Source organism: Bactrocera latifrons, unplaced genomic scaffold, assembly GCF_001853355.1.
Source record: "Bactrocera latifrons isolate USDA-ARS-PBARC rearing strain unplaced genomic scaffold, ASM185335v1 scaffold_169, whole genome shotgun sequence".
Classification (NCBI taxonomy): Eukaryota; Metazoa; Arthropoda; class Insecta; order Diptera; family Tephritidae; genus Bactrocera; species Bactrocera latifrons.
Genome location: NW_017535174.1, coordinates 8534 through 23091, shown reverse-complemented (window position 1 = coordinate 23091; position 14558 = coordinate 8534). Strand labels below are relative to the sequence as shown.

The 14558-nt window shown below is 34.1% G+C and overlaps 1 protein-coding gene across 1 annotated transcript in view; it reads right to left on the bottom strand.

Moving 5' to 3' along the window:
• LOC108966658 overlaps window positions 1-9503 on the bottom strand; it is a 97075-nt gene extending 87572 nt beyond the window's left edge. Inside the window, exon 1 of the mRNA XM_018929674.1 lies at window positions 9413-9503. Coding sequence (XP_018785219.1) covers window positions 9413-9503 — 91 coding nt within the window. The remainder of the gene's footprint in view (window positions 1-9412) is intronic.
• Window positions 9504-14558: the final 5055 nt, after the last annotated feature.

Below are 14558 nucleotides of genomic sequence, written 5' to 3'. Positions count from 1 at the left end.
AATCCATCCCAAAATTTGGTAAATAAATTTCCATACAAGAACTTAGTGCCGATTAATCAGTTTGTATGACGGGGATTTAAAATATCAGTACGATCTGAATAATTCTTTCGGAGTGTGTGGCACTGCTTTAGATAATAATCTATGTGAAATTTAGTGAAGATATCTCAAATGAAAAAGTTTTCCATGCAAGCACTTTACTCCAATCATTCAGTTTGTATGGTAGCTATAGTAATTCGATATTATCAATTTTGACCGAAATGAGCAGCTKTTTGTTGAGAAAGGGAGTGTGCAAAATTTCAGGACGATATATGGAAAAGTATTTACAGACAGACAGAGGGAARTGGCTTTATCGACTCGACTTCGTGACAAATTAACAAAAATAAAAACCCCTGTTCAGGGTATAATTTTAAATTTTTCATATTTCAATCATTTCTAAAGTTCACAAAAATAACAATTTAAAAAAAAATCCTGTGTGGTTTCATAACGGCAATTTGAGTAGAAYATTTTTCTCAACTAAATTACTACCAACTCCTATTACCTGCGCTATGCAGAGATCTGTGCACAAATGTCKCTAACATTTTTTCAAAGTTACTCTCCTCTCAGAGTTGTGCTCATAAAATACTGAAAATTATATGCGCTTTTATTCTGTATGTTTCTGTGTAACATTCTTGTATCAATATATGTATATATACATATATATACGTACATATATACATATGTGTTTATATTCACACTAGTCTCTTTGTATTGCAACAAAAATGTAACAGCAATATATTCAACCATAAACACCGTTGGTGAGTGTCAATTCCCAACTCATCCGCTGGCAGCCAGCTCACCTCTTCCAAAGCCACACATTGCCTGATTGACATTCAGCACATGTAGCATGACGCTCATCTCATTGCTCTGCCAACAGCAATCCACAATACACATACCACAAAAACAAACACGTCTACATGCCACATATGGCAGTTGTTCGTGTGGCACCAAATTGCCATCACTTTGGCATATATGAGCGTCACTGCTGTTGCTGCATTTGGCATTTTAGCACATTTCCCCGCAAGGCACAGACTAAACAGGTTTTAATTCAAGTGAAACTGGTTGCAGTCCTTGCCACATTCAGTTGCGCTGGTATGTTTTTTTTTTTTTTTTTTGGTGCTTTTGTTTTCTTTATGAATTAAATATTTGGCTGATAGAGTTGGCAAGTTTCACGGTCTTCGTTAAGCCATAGAGTGCTTCCGGTAGGATTTCGTGATGARGAGTAAATAATATTTACAGCAATTAGCCTTTTTACTTTGGCTGTTGGTATATTTTTTTACTCGAAAATTTAAATTGGTGTAATGACTTCGCAAAGGAATTCGATTTCGAATATGTTTCAAAACAAAACGAGGGCTTATGCGCCTAAAAGTATGCTAGGGCAACCGAAAGTGTAATGGCGTCGTGAAAATTGCAAAARACTAGTAGCTTACAGCTTTCAATGTGACTTTGCAACTTTGTGGCAATTAAATAAAAAGTGCTTTTAAAAAGTACAAAAGAAATGCAAATTTTAAATTTATATCTGCATTTTTATATAAATTGAGGATGTTGTTTGAAATATTTTTTACCGTTTTGGTTTATTATTTCAAAACCTTAACTTTTCAACATCGTTTGCTTTCTTTTTGAGAGTAGTTGCTTTGTATCATTTCTTCATGAACTTTTTTCACCTGAATTCTTCTATTTTAATTTCTACTCTTTGGCAACTTGTTTGATTACAATGCCAGCAAAAGCTTTCCGGCAATTTTCACATTGAGCTACGCCCACATGCCGCATTTGTTATTACTTTTCTATATTTTGGCTTCAACCTGCAAATGTKTTTTGACAAAGAAGCACCTGGAAATTGCAATTAAATTTTCCGAGTAATTGATACTTCAAAAATGTAACGATCAAGCTAAATTTGACTAAGTTTGATTTTTTTCTTGTTCCCCAAAGTAAAATTTGGYTCAGTTTGACTTTTTTCTTGTTCYCCAAACTAAAACTGGCGTKTCGTGGTACCACTTCATCGAAGAGATAAAGMRAATTCGCTGAAGTTCATCYCGAAAAGTGTTTCGRGGACTMAAAATCGTTAACATAAGTGTATTACATCTGGTGGGGATTGCTTTGAAGGCAACAAAGTAACTATTGTTGAATAATGAAATATTTTGTGTTTTTTTGTTTACAATTTTCGGGTCCCTTTTTATAACAATGAATATCGTTATATGTATATKTTAAGGAAAATTTATAGAATAATATATATAGAAAAATAGATATTTGCTTTATTGTTTCTAAGTTCATGATAGTTAAGCAAAAACACTATTACGTTCTTAAATTTTTTATATTTTTCAGTAAAATTTAGTGATGAAACTTAGTAAGCATATGTTTTACTTTAGGTCTATTTTCGGATTCCGATCTTTCAAGTGTTCTCAGAATTGTATGAAGAATYTCGAAGAACACTAATAATCCAAATTTGGTTTCCTCGGAAAACTCTTCGCGTTTAAACTTTTCCATCCTCTTTCCCTTGCCATACCGTTAGTTGTCCGTTCTTGATAGTGTTGCTTCAGAAACTATCATACTTCAAATTCTACCCATATTACTTTGTCAACTCTAAGAATTATGACTGAATTTCCAATTTGATTCATAAAGTGAGTAGTCGAGACCACCTGCCCCTTATTAGTTGAAAACAAGCCCTTATCTAGGAAGATTCGAGATTTTTAATCACTCAGACTAATGCTTTACAATTTTCGTAGTGAATGGCTGATCTTCGAGGAATAAGGGACTGGTAAAATGTTAGTAAAACTATTTTTGTACATTATGGACTTTGTAGAAATATATTTAAAATAGTAAATATGAAATTCCACAGATTTCTCTTCGACTTTCAGAAGAATTCATAAATTTCCAGTAATAAATAAAAAAATTTATTTATATATATATGTGTATATAAATATGCTAGCCACAATGCCTAATAAAACTTGGAGTATTCTCTTGGAGACATTCTCAATATACATTTCCAAATCAAAATAAACAAAACTTTTATTTTCGGTTGCTACCGCCATTTTCACTTTTTTCTTTATAGGTGCATTTCTCTTCTTTCTAACTTTTCGTTTCTTTTTTGCATTGGCAGTTTTTGTTCAAATAGCTCATCAGCTTTTAAATTTCTTATTTGACTTTTTCGCTCTTTTTTACTTTCCTCAAACAAACAAAACGGTAAAATCACGTTTTAATGGTCGCTATTGCAGAAGTAAATTTTCCAAACCACTGTTGCATGACATTACTGGGGGCGGAGAGTGTGGGAAAACGCAGCTGATCAATTTAAAAGTGCTTACGAGGGTGTGGACAATACTTTCTAACACAAAAGTGTAACTAAAATTTGCTTCAAACATACAGTTCCGAATGACAAAACCTAACTCATGTGAGTCAAAAATTAGRTGTTCAGTTGAGATAAGAAAACCAAATTCAAAAGCTATTAGCTAAACCAGAAAAGTGCTGAAAAAGCTTGAACGCCTCTTCTAATATTTCCGCCACATTATTTAAGGCAGGAAAGCTTTGCAGCGAACCCTCGCTTTATGCGCTTTCTATATAGGGTTAGTTACTTCTTTTCATCGAATAACAAATAATAAATGCCTGACAACCTCATACGAAACCTCAAAGGAAAGTATAACATGTAATTATTGAATATTATTTTGCAATTAGCGTATTTGGTCACGCAATAAAAGGGCTGAAAATCGAGGTTTTTTCCTGTCATTATGCTTTGAAACATATACTTCTGAATGCATGTCTATATTAACGGGCGTGTCGTTAATTTAGGATTAACAAAAATCCAATATAAATATATACAGTTTACCCCTTTTATTACAGCATTTTAATTGTTTAGTCTACTCATTAATATTTTCACATATAAGTCCCTTTAGTGGAATTATTTTTCCAAGTAGAATTGCAGGCATTTAAAAGAACCACCGAATTGTAAGTCTCAGCCTTGAGATCAATGTGAATATTCGTAAGGTGTTAGAAAATAACAACACGTCAGTTCACACGTCAGAGTTACACTTTTCATTAGATTGTACTGTTTTTCGTTTTTTAGTACACACACTCGTTTCACTGTTTATAATTGGCGCCGAAATTATTTTAAAAGCAATTGCATTAATATCTTCCTCAAACTGGGTACTAAATCATTGTGCTATAGTTACCTTACATTAGAGCAATAAATTAATTAAACAATTAGAATTTAATGATACCAGAAGCAGRAAGTGGCTGTTTCTACCTTATATCGTATTACTAAATGCTTGATCGTTTAATGGTAATTCGGAGAAAAAAGAAGGTCAACCGGGAAAACTCATTCAGCTTATGTTCCTTACTGAAAACCAGCGGCAGACGTTTTTATGCCACTAAAATTTCAAACCTTACTGTCACAATGTTGGATGAATGAACCACAGGTAGATAGTATTACTTCAGGAAATACCTATCGGTTGTTAAAATAAATTAAAGTGTCTTTATTTATCAACGATATCTTTGTCTATACCAACAACCGCGGGGCCACTCCAGTGCAGCCATCTTTATTTAGTACATTTTAAATTTAAAGCATTTAGTATACATAAATCTAGACCCGCGAAAAGCGAAATATTAACTGTGATAGAAACTATTATTTTACTATAATAGAAACTATTATAGTCCGAATAAGTTGTAACCAGCAGTTTACAGTCATCCACGCCTTCTTCTCTTGCGTTGTCCAATCTTTTGCACTGTACATTCCATAACATTCCCTTGTCATATCACATTYCATATTTCCCGTTGCTTCCATTTACAACTTTTCACTATTTTACGAGCGCATCATATTTTGGCCTGTATTCCCMCACAGGCACACACAAGCGTACACGTACACATGCATAATGGTGCATCTTGCCACGTGCCTCCGGCTGCTGCTGGACCCCTAGCGCTTTTTAGTGCAAACTTTTTGTGTGAATTGTGTCATTTTTTATGCTGGTTGTGTATTATTTAACGCGCACCCACACTTCCATGCACATACATGTACATAAATATGTATGCGAGCACACTCCCACCTCGTTCCTTCAACAAACATAGTTTAATATTTACTTTTTGGTTCTACTGGTGRAATTACTGTTGGTTTATTCTGATGATTCATGGCAACGTATATGGTTGCCTATTATTTTTCAGTGCGCTGTAGCGCTCCTACAATTTGAGAGAAGGTTGGGGAGTTATTGTAGTGTCAGAGTAGTGGATGTGCCACTGTGGTTATTTGGGAATAAAAGTACCAACGGTATGTCGTATATTAATAATGCTACCAAACTGCTGCTATTTAGTGTTTTAACAGTGATGTTGCCTCTGTAGTGAACAAAACTCTGCAGTGAAAAGTCACCTTCTGGAGTTAAAAGTTTGGAGTGTTATGCCAATGATTACTTAAGAAGAAATATAATTATATATGTATGTATGAAAAAAGACTTAAGATGAAAAATAGCTTGTTAAAAATTTTGCGAGAAAWTGTGCTATATAGAGCACAACGAAGGTAAAGAAAAGTATAAAACACTTTCTTCTCCTAAAATATATAGAATTATATGAGCTTACCCAACTTGTCTATAACGACCAAACTGATTAAATGTAAGAATATGTGACAATCATAAGAAAATAATATACAGAAGAACACCGCTTTCCACTTAACTCTGCATCCACTTTYCATCATTTCTTTTCAGTAATGATARCTCTCCAAACATAAATGTATTGMAATAYTTTTGGCCAATTCACGTAGAAGTTTTGCTTCGCTTTGGGAAACTCTCATCGTTTTATGCATTTTCAAGCAACAGCTGCCATTTTTATTAGAGACAAGCAGTGAAAGCAAAGTGTGCGCTTTGAGTATGAACTGTCACTCAAAGCGAAGAAAGTTGTATGTGAATGTGGCCTAATGTTTCAGAGAGAAATTCATGGTTTGCTGGAGAGTCCCGGAAGTTTCCAAAAAATCTGGCAACTAAGTGAGACTAGGATAATTTCTAACACCTCGCTAGCATATAACAGAAAGACAGCATCACTAAATATCTTCAAAGCAAGCATCTTAGCCAGTCTCTTGTGCAGAGCATCAAATTTGCAGCACAAATGAATTTCCTGGCTAGACATGTGCTTTATGCTCACACACACACAAACACAACAAAAGAAAAAATATGTATTTATGTCAAATCCACAACCCAACAAGCGCTTCTGGCTATATGCATTCATATGTATGTGTSCGTGTGTGTGCTGAGGGAACCGGTGCATCGCATTGTCTCCAACGTCCCATATAAAACCGGTATGTGTGTGTGTGTGCGTCTGTTTGCCCAGCGCTGCCTTTTGCGTTTGTGTGCGTGCTTGGGCTATGAATTCCCGTTGCTTATTTGTTTTGCATTGTACATATTGCTTGGGTAAATAACTGCATGTACTTATGTACATAAAAATTGTATATGCATGCTCTGCGCTCTGACTTYGTTGGTGGCATTTGTTGTATTTTTATTTGCATGCCAAATAAACGAAGCATATTTTTCTTTGGTTTATGTATTTTTCGCACACACACACACATGCAATTTACATATGTCAGTGTATGCGCGTATTTATTTGCATATTTCTACGTATTCTTTTTGCCGACTTTATTTATTGACAAAGTCATTTTTCAACTGTTTTACCTTTAAAGCAAAAAGTGCCTTTGCTGCAAGCGCAAAAGCGAATTTTATATTGAAATTAATTAAAACGACATTTTTGCATTTTTACATTTACTTGTACATGCATAGTTGGAAAATATTTTTCGATTAGCACCAGCTTTACAACCATGTTCGACGGAGTASTTTTCAGCAATAATCTCCTTTTACAATTATAATCAGAATGCCTTTGTAGTGCAAASACTGTGACCTCAAAGATGGCACTGGACTATGCTCATTTTCATAATCCAGATTTTAGACCTGATTTTGGATAAATTTTTTGAGCTGATAGTAAATACTATATTTTAGGCAAACCAGAACTCTCAGCTGACTTTGCCGACTATAGATATGGACAGAGCTTCACCACTCAACATATTTTTATAGATGGTATGGATAGGTATTTCTCTTGTATAGGTATTTTTTTTCTTACTTTTATAAGTGCAAATATTTTCGTATTTTGTCAATGGATACCGTTGCAGCCATATTTCTCCAGTGCTACCAATCGCACAGTGTCATAAAAAACGGCCAGAACGRATCAAAAGAATGGGCTTCGTCTTCCTTTAGAAGAACGCTAGACCACACATATGTGTCTTTGGCTTGGCAAAAACTGGTAGAGCTTGGCTGGGAAGTTTTGATGCATCCACCATATAGCACCATCGGACTACTATTTGTTTCGGTCAATGCAGAACTCCCTAACAAGTGACAGAATCTATTTATAACCACAAATATCTAAAATAAAGCACAAGTTTCATGAAATATATATTTTACGCACGAGAAAATTTAGAAAAAAATTAGTCTTACGAAATATTAAATACGCACTTAATTAAAATTGTGGATCAAAAGACTTTCGAAAATAATTAAATCTTTTTTTTTACCCAAGACAACAGCACAAACTGCGTTATATAGCATTAAAAATGTCGCCAACACTAGGTGAGGCAAGTGTAAATTTCTCTGGCGCCATCGCCTCCCACCTTGCCCCACATTGCTGCTTTCATTTTAATTTCACAATATTTTCCAAACACTTTGCAACAAGGGTCAACAACGCAAAATTACTGTTTTACCTTCACTCGGTTGTGCAGTGTGTTTACCGTTATATTGTTATGGCAACCTTTGCAACCACTTTGGGAATTAGCCGAGTTAATTAGATTTTGTTGTCAGCGCGAAGACGCAATGGTTTAGTGCAACGTTCACAAGGGAGACTTTATTCACAATATTATSTACCGTATTTTGTTGTCAAAAGCAACAGTTTTTTACTTAATTCATGATTATATGGTAATATGCGCTATCAGAAGGGATTTATATGAAAAGTTTGTGTTAACGGACATTTTTACCTTTGAAGCTCAAATTTTTATATAATTGCATATGCATTGAGGAGAAAAAAAATATAACATATTTTTAAGTGAGGAAAGTGATATATTTTCGGAAAAATTAATGTCTACCAGTATTTTATCTATAGTTCGGTCTAGCAACATTTATACAGAATTCTTTGGAGAAGAGTGAATTAGGTAATTTTTAGCATTACTTTTGTGTATCCTTTGTACGTAGCCATAATTTTATAATCCATATCATAGCAATTTGAGTTTTCATGCTATGACCTACAAAGTTTTGGGGAAAGTTTAATGCCGTTGCCAGAACAACAACATCTTGTGTATAAAAGATGTATATGAATATAATTATTCTAGTCGTCCTATTATATGGTTGCGACCTTCAGATGATAACAATCTTTCATGAGTTCGAGTTTGGTGTGTTCAAGAGGAAGTTCCGGTGACAGGTATAGGGATCTTTATATATAATATGTTATAAATGCCTCATATCTATCTATATATATAATATATAAATGTCGTTTTACAGCTTTTCAAGTTTTCAGTACTGTAAGAGCTAAGGTTATCAGCGGAAGTGACATGTGCTTTTTGAGGATAAATTTGAGAATATCTTAACTAATAATTTTATATAAAAGTCAGGAAAGCATTTTTATGCAAAAATTATTTATAATTCAAAGCTTGGAAGAGCAATATTAAAGATGGCTGTGACGTCACTCTCCCTCTCTTATGGTTAATATAAGAACATTTCGTTCTTTTTTCATCACATTAGTGTCTTTCATAATTTTTCGATTAAGTTAAACGTTAATTAGATATTCATCATTAAAAATCAACATAAAAAATTATWAAAAAAARWAWWMYTTTTTAGAGAAGTAAATTGTTTACGAAACTGTGAGATTTGCAATTTCAAAATGTTTTTTCTACTGTTTTATTATATCGCATACAATTTTTCCTGAAATTGATAAAATTTCAACAATCTTCCACCATTTTAAAGATCATTTCGATCTTACGAAATCTACGAACTGAGGTATATATTAGKTTGTCAAAAAAGTCTTGCGGTATTTTCGCTAGTTGGCGCTGAGAGCGCGTAGTTCTAGTTTTATTCGTCGTTGAAAYAATTGAATATTCAATAAAAAATACCGCAAGACTTTTTTGACAACCATATATTAAAGYAGTTGGAATAGAAATATGAATTTTTCAAGCTGATAATAAAAAAATGTAAACCAGAGGACCTCACGTTACAATTAAGAGCTCAAACTTGGAAACATTTTCGTATAGGGGGCTRAGGAACTAATTTTGGGAGTACCAAGCCAAAAAAATATATTTTTTAACCTCACTAATATATACTAAATATAACACCCTATATGGCATTGTAAGATACATATCTATTTATACATTTGGCACACTCACCTGGTTTAAAGCCATCGCCATGCTCGTGTGTTGAAATAAACTGCAATGTTGTTAGGCTGAGGCACAACAGAATCGACAAAGCGCGCTCCATGACTGGTAGTGTAGTTCTTGTTGTTGATAGCTGCTTTTAAGTCGACGTTGCACAAAAAATATACGCTGTCGGCAATGTTCTAAATTGTATGTTGCTGTAAATRTGTGTGACTTATTGTAATAGCTTGAATTTATACAACGTTTTTAAAGACTGACTGAAATTTCAAACCGAATTCTTAATTAGCTTTGTGTTGTATTTATTTATATTATTTTAATATTTACTTTGTTTTTACGTTTACATCAATTTTAATTAACTAAATTGTGTTATTGTTGTTATTATCGTGTTTTTACATTAATTAAATTTGTGTTTTTGTTACGCCTTTATTTTCTAATTTATTTAATTGCATTTTACTTATTTTATATTAGAGATTACTGTTGCATTATGCACACTTACGCATTTACCGCTATTTTCTATATTGCAATTAAATTAATTCTTCTCTGTGATTATTTAATGCAACATTTTTCCTCTTTATACATTTAATATATTTTATATTAAATTTTTGATATTTATKTCCGACATTTTGTGTCCCCACTGCAATGCACGGTTGCTTTTTGCTCCATTGTATTACTTGAAATTTTAATATTAATGCATTGTTAGTGCACTGCTGGACGGTTGTGGGTTGCCACATGCGTTCAACATGTCACATACGTGTTATGGCACACCTGGCTTACAGCTGGTCCTCTGTTCACGCTCATTACTTTGGTTTAGTTATGTTCCACAAGGGACAGTGCTGCGCACGTGTCAGCACAATATTGTTAATTTTTAATATGTGTTCACACTTTACATTATCTTATTTATTTTGAAACTTTTTTYTACGCTTCTTCACAAATTTGACTTGCTCTTTTTGCACCGTACGACCGACCGCATTGTTGTTGGTTTTTTAATGTAAACATTTAGGTGGCGCAAACGCCCGCCTGCGCATCTGTCGCTGTCACTTGCATGCTGTAAGAAATAAAACATACACATATTTACATGTTATGGCTAACGGTTGCAATGCTACATATGCCGTATATGTGACATTTGAGTTATGTGGCAGGCAGGTAGGCAGTGGCGATGTTGGCACTCATGAAAATGTTCCGTAAAGATTCACACGTGCCACAGTAATCGCACTAACACAGGCGTACATAAATTTCGCACTACACATACACACAGACGTGTTTATACGACAACAGAGAAGGTTTTCACCTCCACTTAATACATTTACGTTACTGCCGTATAATTCCAGTTACCCGCCCACTTTTGTGCCTTACTTTCATTTCCCCATATTCTCATAATAATTAAACTTTAACGAAAGCCTGGTGATAACTGTGTGTGGGTCTAATGCTTAGAGAAAAACCTTCAGCATAAATTATACCCTGAACAAGGTATATTAATTAGTCATCTCCGTCTGCCTGTATACATATGAACTARTCCCTCAGTTTTTAAGATATCGTTTAGAAGTTTTGCAAACATCATTTTCTCTTCAAGAAGCTGCACATTTGTCAGAATTACCGATATTGGACCACTATAACATATAATTGCCATACAAACTGAACAATCGGAATCAAGTGCTTGTATAGAAAATTTTCACGAAATTTAGTATAGATTATTTTATAAGGCTACTTGTAATCTCCGCAGAAATTGTTCAGATCATTCATTATGGCATATAGCTACAAACCGAGCGCTCGGAATCAAAGGCTTGTATGGAAAATTTTCGCATTTGACACGGTTCACGAAATTTGACATGGATTACTGCTTAAGGTAATAATAAAATCTCCGAAAAGTTACTAAAAGAAATGCATCTGTGAATCTATATTAGGTTCGGTGTAGCCGAAGTTAACTTTTTTTCTTGTTTTTACCGGAGAATAAAACGAAAAATCACACAAATTCCACCACCATGCTTTASACGCATGTACTGTTTCACCACTCAAAATTGTTTATAGTCTCAATATGGTCAAGTTTTGTGGTTTATTTGAAGCAAATATCAGTTTTTTTTAAGTCCATTGTAATGATTGCATTGYACTAAACGTTAATATGACTCAGGGCGTTTAAGAAAATTTCTACTAATGAATTTCAGTGCAGAAATTGAACCTGACTTAAACGTGGTGAAATAGCCCGCCGTTGAAAAACGAGTTTTATCAAGACTCAGGGTTCTGTTAAAACAAGCTAATTTGGTTTAGGTTTGGAAGTCGGCTGTTTCGTCATTCAACAAAAAAAGGTGAACCGATTATTTGTAAAAAAAATATACAGAAGAATAATTTGAGGTTCTTAAATATCTGGTGTATGAAAATACATAATGTTGGTCGGAAGGTAAGCCCTTCAATAGAACTTTCTGTAAAATTATWATATAGAGAAGATAGTGAACAATGGGGCATGAAGACTTTTTTCTACAAATAAGCAGGAAGTGTTCTACGGATCKTTCTGAACAATTTTGCCCTTCAAAAATACAACAATAAACTCGTATGGTTAGTTYATTAGCTTTAATTAAAAAATCGATTGTTGAAGAACTTTTCTCCAGCGCACTGTAGAAGTACACTGAAATGACGTGATACAAAAAATCTGGCTCTGCTTTTATAATAATATTTTTTGCCAAAAATTGTACAGAGAGTTTGCTTTTATTAATATCGTTAAAGTCGATTTATTTTGCCTCCATTCGGCCCTTTATTGCCTTTCTGAGTTTTGACAGTTTTTCTGAAAAAATCAAGTAACTCTTTGCAAATATAAAGAGATGCCTACAAGCCGCTAAAAATAAACAATATAGCACTTCTAAAACGTTGTTATTCCATTCATCAAACTAGTTTTTCAAATCCCTCATAATATAATATTAAGAAGTAAAATGCAAAATACCGCACCATTTCCCATTTTCTGATCTCCTACACTCCTAAAGGTATGCAACAGAAAKGCGTGCAGGCAAGTTTTGCATAATTCAATGCCGTTTTGTTATAAAGGGTGCAGCACACAACCCTTGGCGCGTGYAACTTCAGGCATTTGCAACATTCAAAATCGCCAATCTGTGGCATGGTTTTAGCGGTAAGCTTTCGTAATTTCATTTTGATTATACAATGAAATTTTTATTAACACATTCACTGCACTGGCGCCCATTAGTGTTGACACGCGCGTGCGTGTTGATATTTTTCAAGCGATGCTATCTGGTGGGTGGACTTATTTGTATATACATGTGTATGAGCGCTGTTGAAGCAGTGTTAAGCTGGAAATTGGGTTGGTCCGCTTTGCATTATTGTTTGCACAATCAAAATGTASGGAAGTCTGCAAGTAAAGAAAGATAAAGGTAATTTGTTAGACCAATTAATAAAAGTCACTGCTGAAAAGCTAATTTATGTAAGGCAATGAAATAAAAATAATTAAAATACCTTTATGCCGGAAACATTTAAGAAAAATATATGTTGTAAATATAAGTGTATCTATATTATTAAATATTATTATCTGTTTTAAACTATTAAATAAAAAAGTGTTAGTTATTTTTTTACGCTAAAAATATAATGTTTATTTCACACAAGTATTTATATTACGAAGGCTGTCACCTGTGCGCTAACCCCGTAGTTAAATTCAAAATAACGGAACTGCTAGGTACAAACAAAAAATAATAATAAACAACAAAAAAAAAAACAGAAATAAAAAGCGTTATACGCCAGAAAATATGCAGCGATAATTTTCAACGAGTTAAAACAATGGCAGAAAGGGTGAATATGACAYAAAAAGCGATTAAGTCAAAGCCCTTCACAAAACAAAGAAATAAAATGTAAATAAATTCGAAAAAAAACAATCAAAATAATTACACAGCAAGACCAGGGTCATTTCTCATTTAGAGCGCGCACACACGTACACACATTAAATGTGAGTGTGTGTTTGTGTGAGCGCGCTTGTGAGATTGCTTTTTATAGCGACAATCGAGCTTGCAGCAAATCTCCTTTCATATTTATATTGTCACTGCGGGGATTTTTGCAAACCAACAAGCGCACATCCCCGCTCCCTCACGCTTACCCGCACCCACAGGCAAACAATAATAATGCTGCACCGCTTTGCTGCTTTTTCGCGATTCATTTATTTTATTTAGCCCATTGTGTTGTTGTTTTTTTACATTTTTCTTCTAATTTCATTGCAGCGTTCTTTAATCTATTAAATATGTATGTATGTATGTATGCGATATCAACAACAATAATAATGTTATTGTATATGTGTGCTCGGGGCGCGCTATGTTTTATACAGCAAGTGTGTGTATATATATATGAAAATATTCATATAAATGACCAAAGCTGTGTAGGTGTATGTGTGCGTTTGTGGCTTACACTGCACATTTASGCGAATCGCGGCTGGTGATAAGAGGTCTTCCTTGGGGGCATGATTAATTAATGAAAATAAAATATTCTCGCAGCCTCTATACCATTGCACTGAAGTGGATGTGTATGTGTGTGTGTGTGTGCGCAGATAAGCTCCACCACAATGCCATTTGCTTTTAATGCCATAGAAGGCCAGATTGGTCGGTGGCATTAGTGATGCCTTATCGCGAAAAGTAAATCAGTGCTGCGAAAGTTGATGCCTTTACTYACGCATTCGCTCGTTGAATACTTTTTGTCGAATCCAAATATACTCGTTGATTGAGCTTTGCTTTGTAAACAAATTTATTTATTTTTCTTAAAGAATTCTTCATTTTGTCAAATCTTCAAAATAATGAAACTTAGTTGTGTGAACAAACTATCTAATCAAAATAAATAAAACTTTTTAAGAATTATAGTACATGACAAATCATAAAAGTAGGCGTTTTGTAGGCGTTAAACCAATATCCTTCTTGTGGAGAGGAAACATACAATGCTGCTTAATTGAACACCACTTAGTAGGGACTAATGTCATTGAGTAATTAYTGGTGATTTTTCGTCGTTACAAATTAAAAGCATGGCCCATGAGGATTCTTTATGCCGAAGGGGCATAGCTTAGAGCTTATTCCACAATATATTTTTTCTCATCAAATTAGTGCTGGAAATTCTGACCAGTATCCACGTTACTGAAATACCCCGGAGTAACTAYATCATGGCTCCCACTCTCTTAGTCGTGAACCTG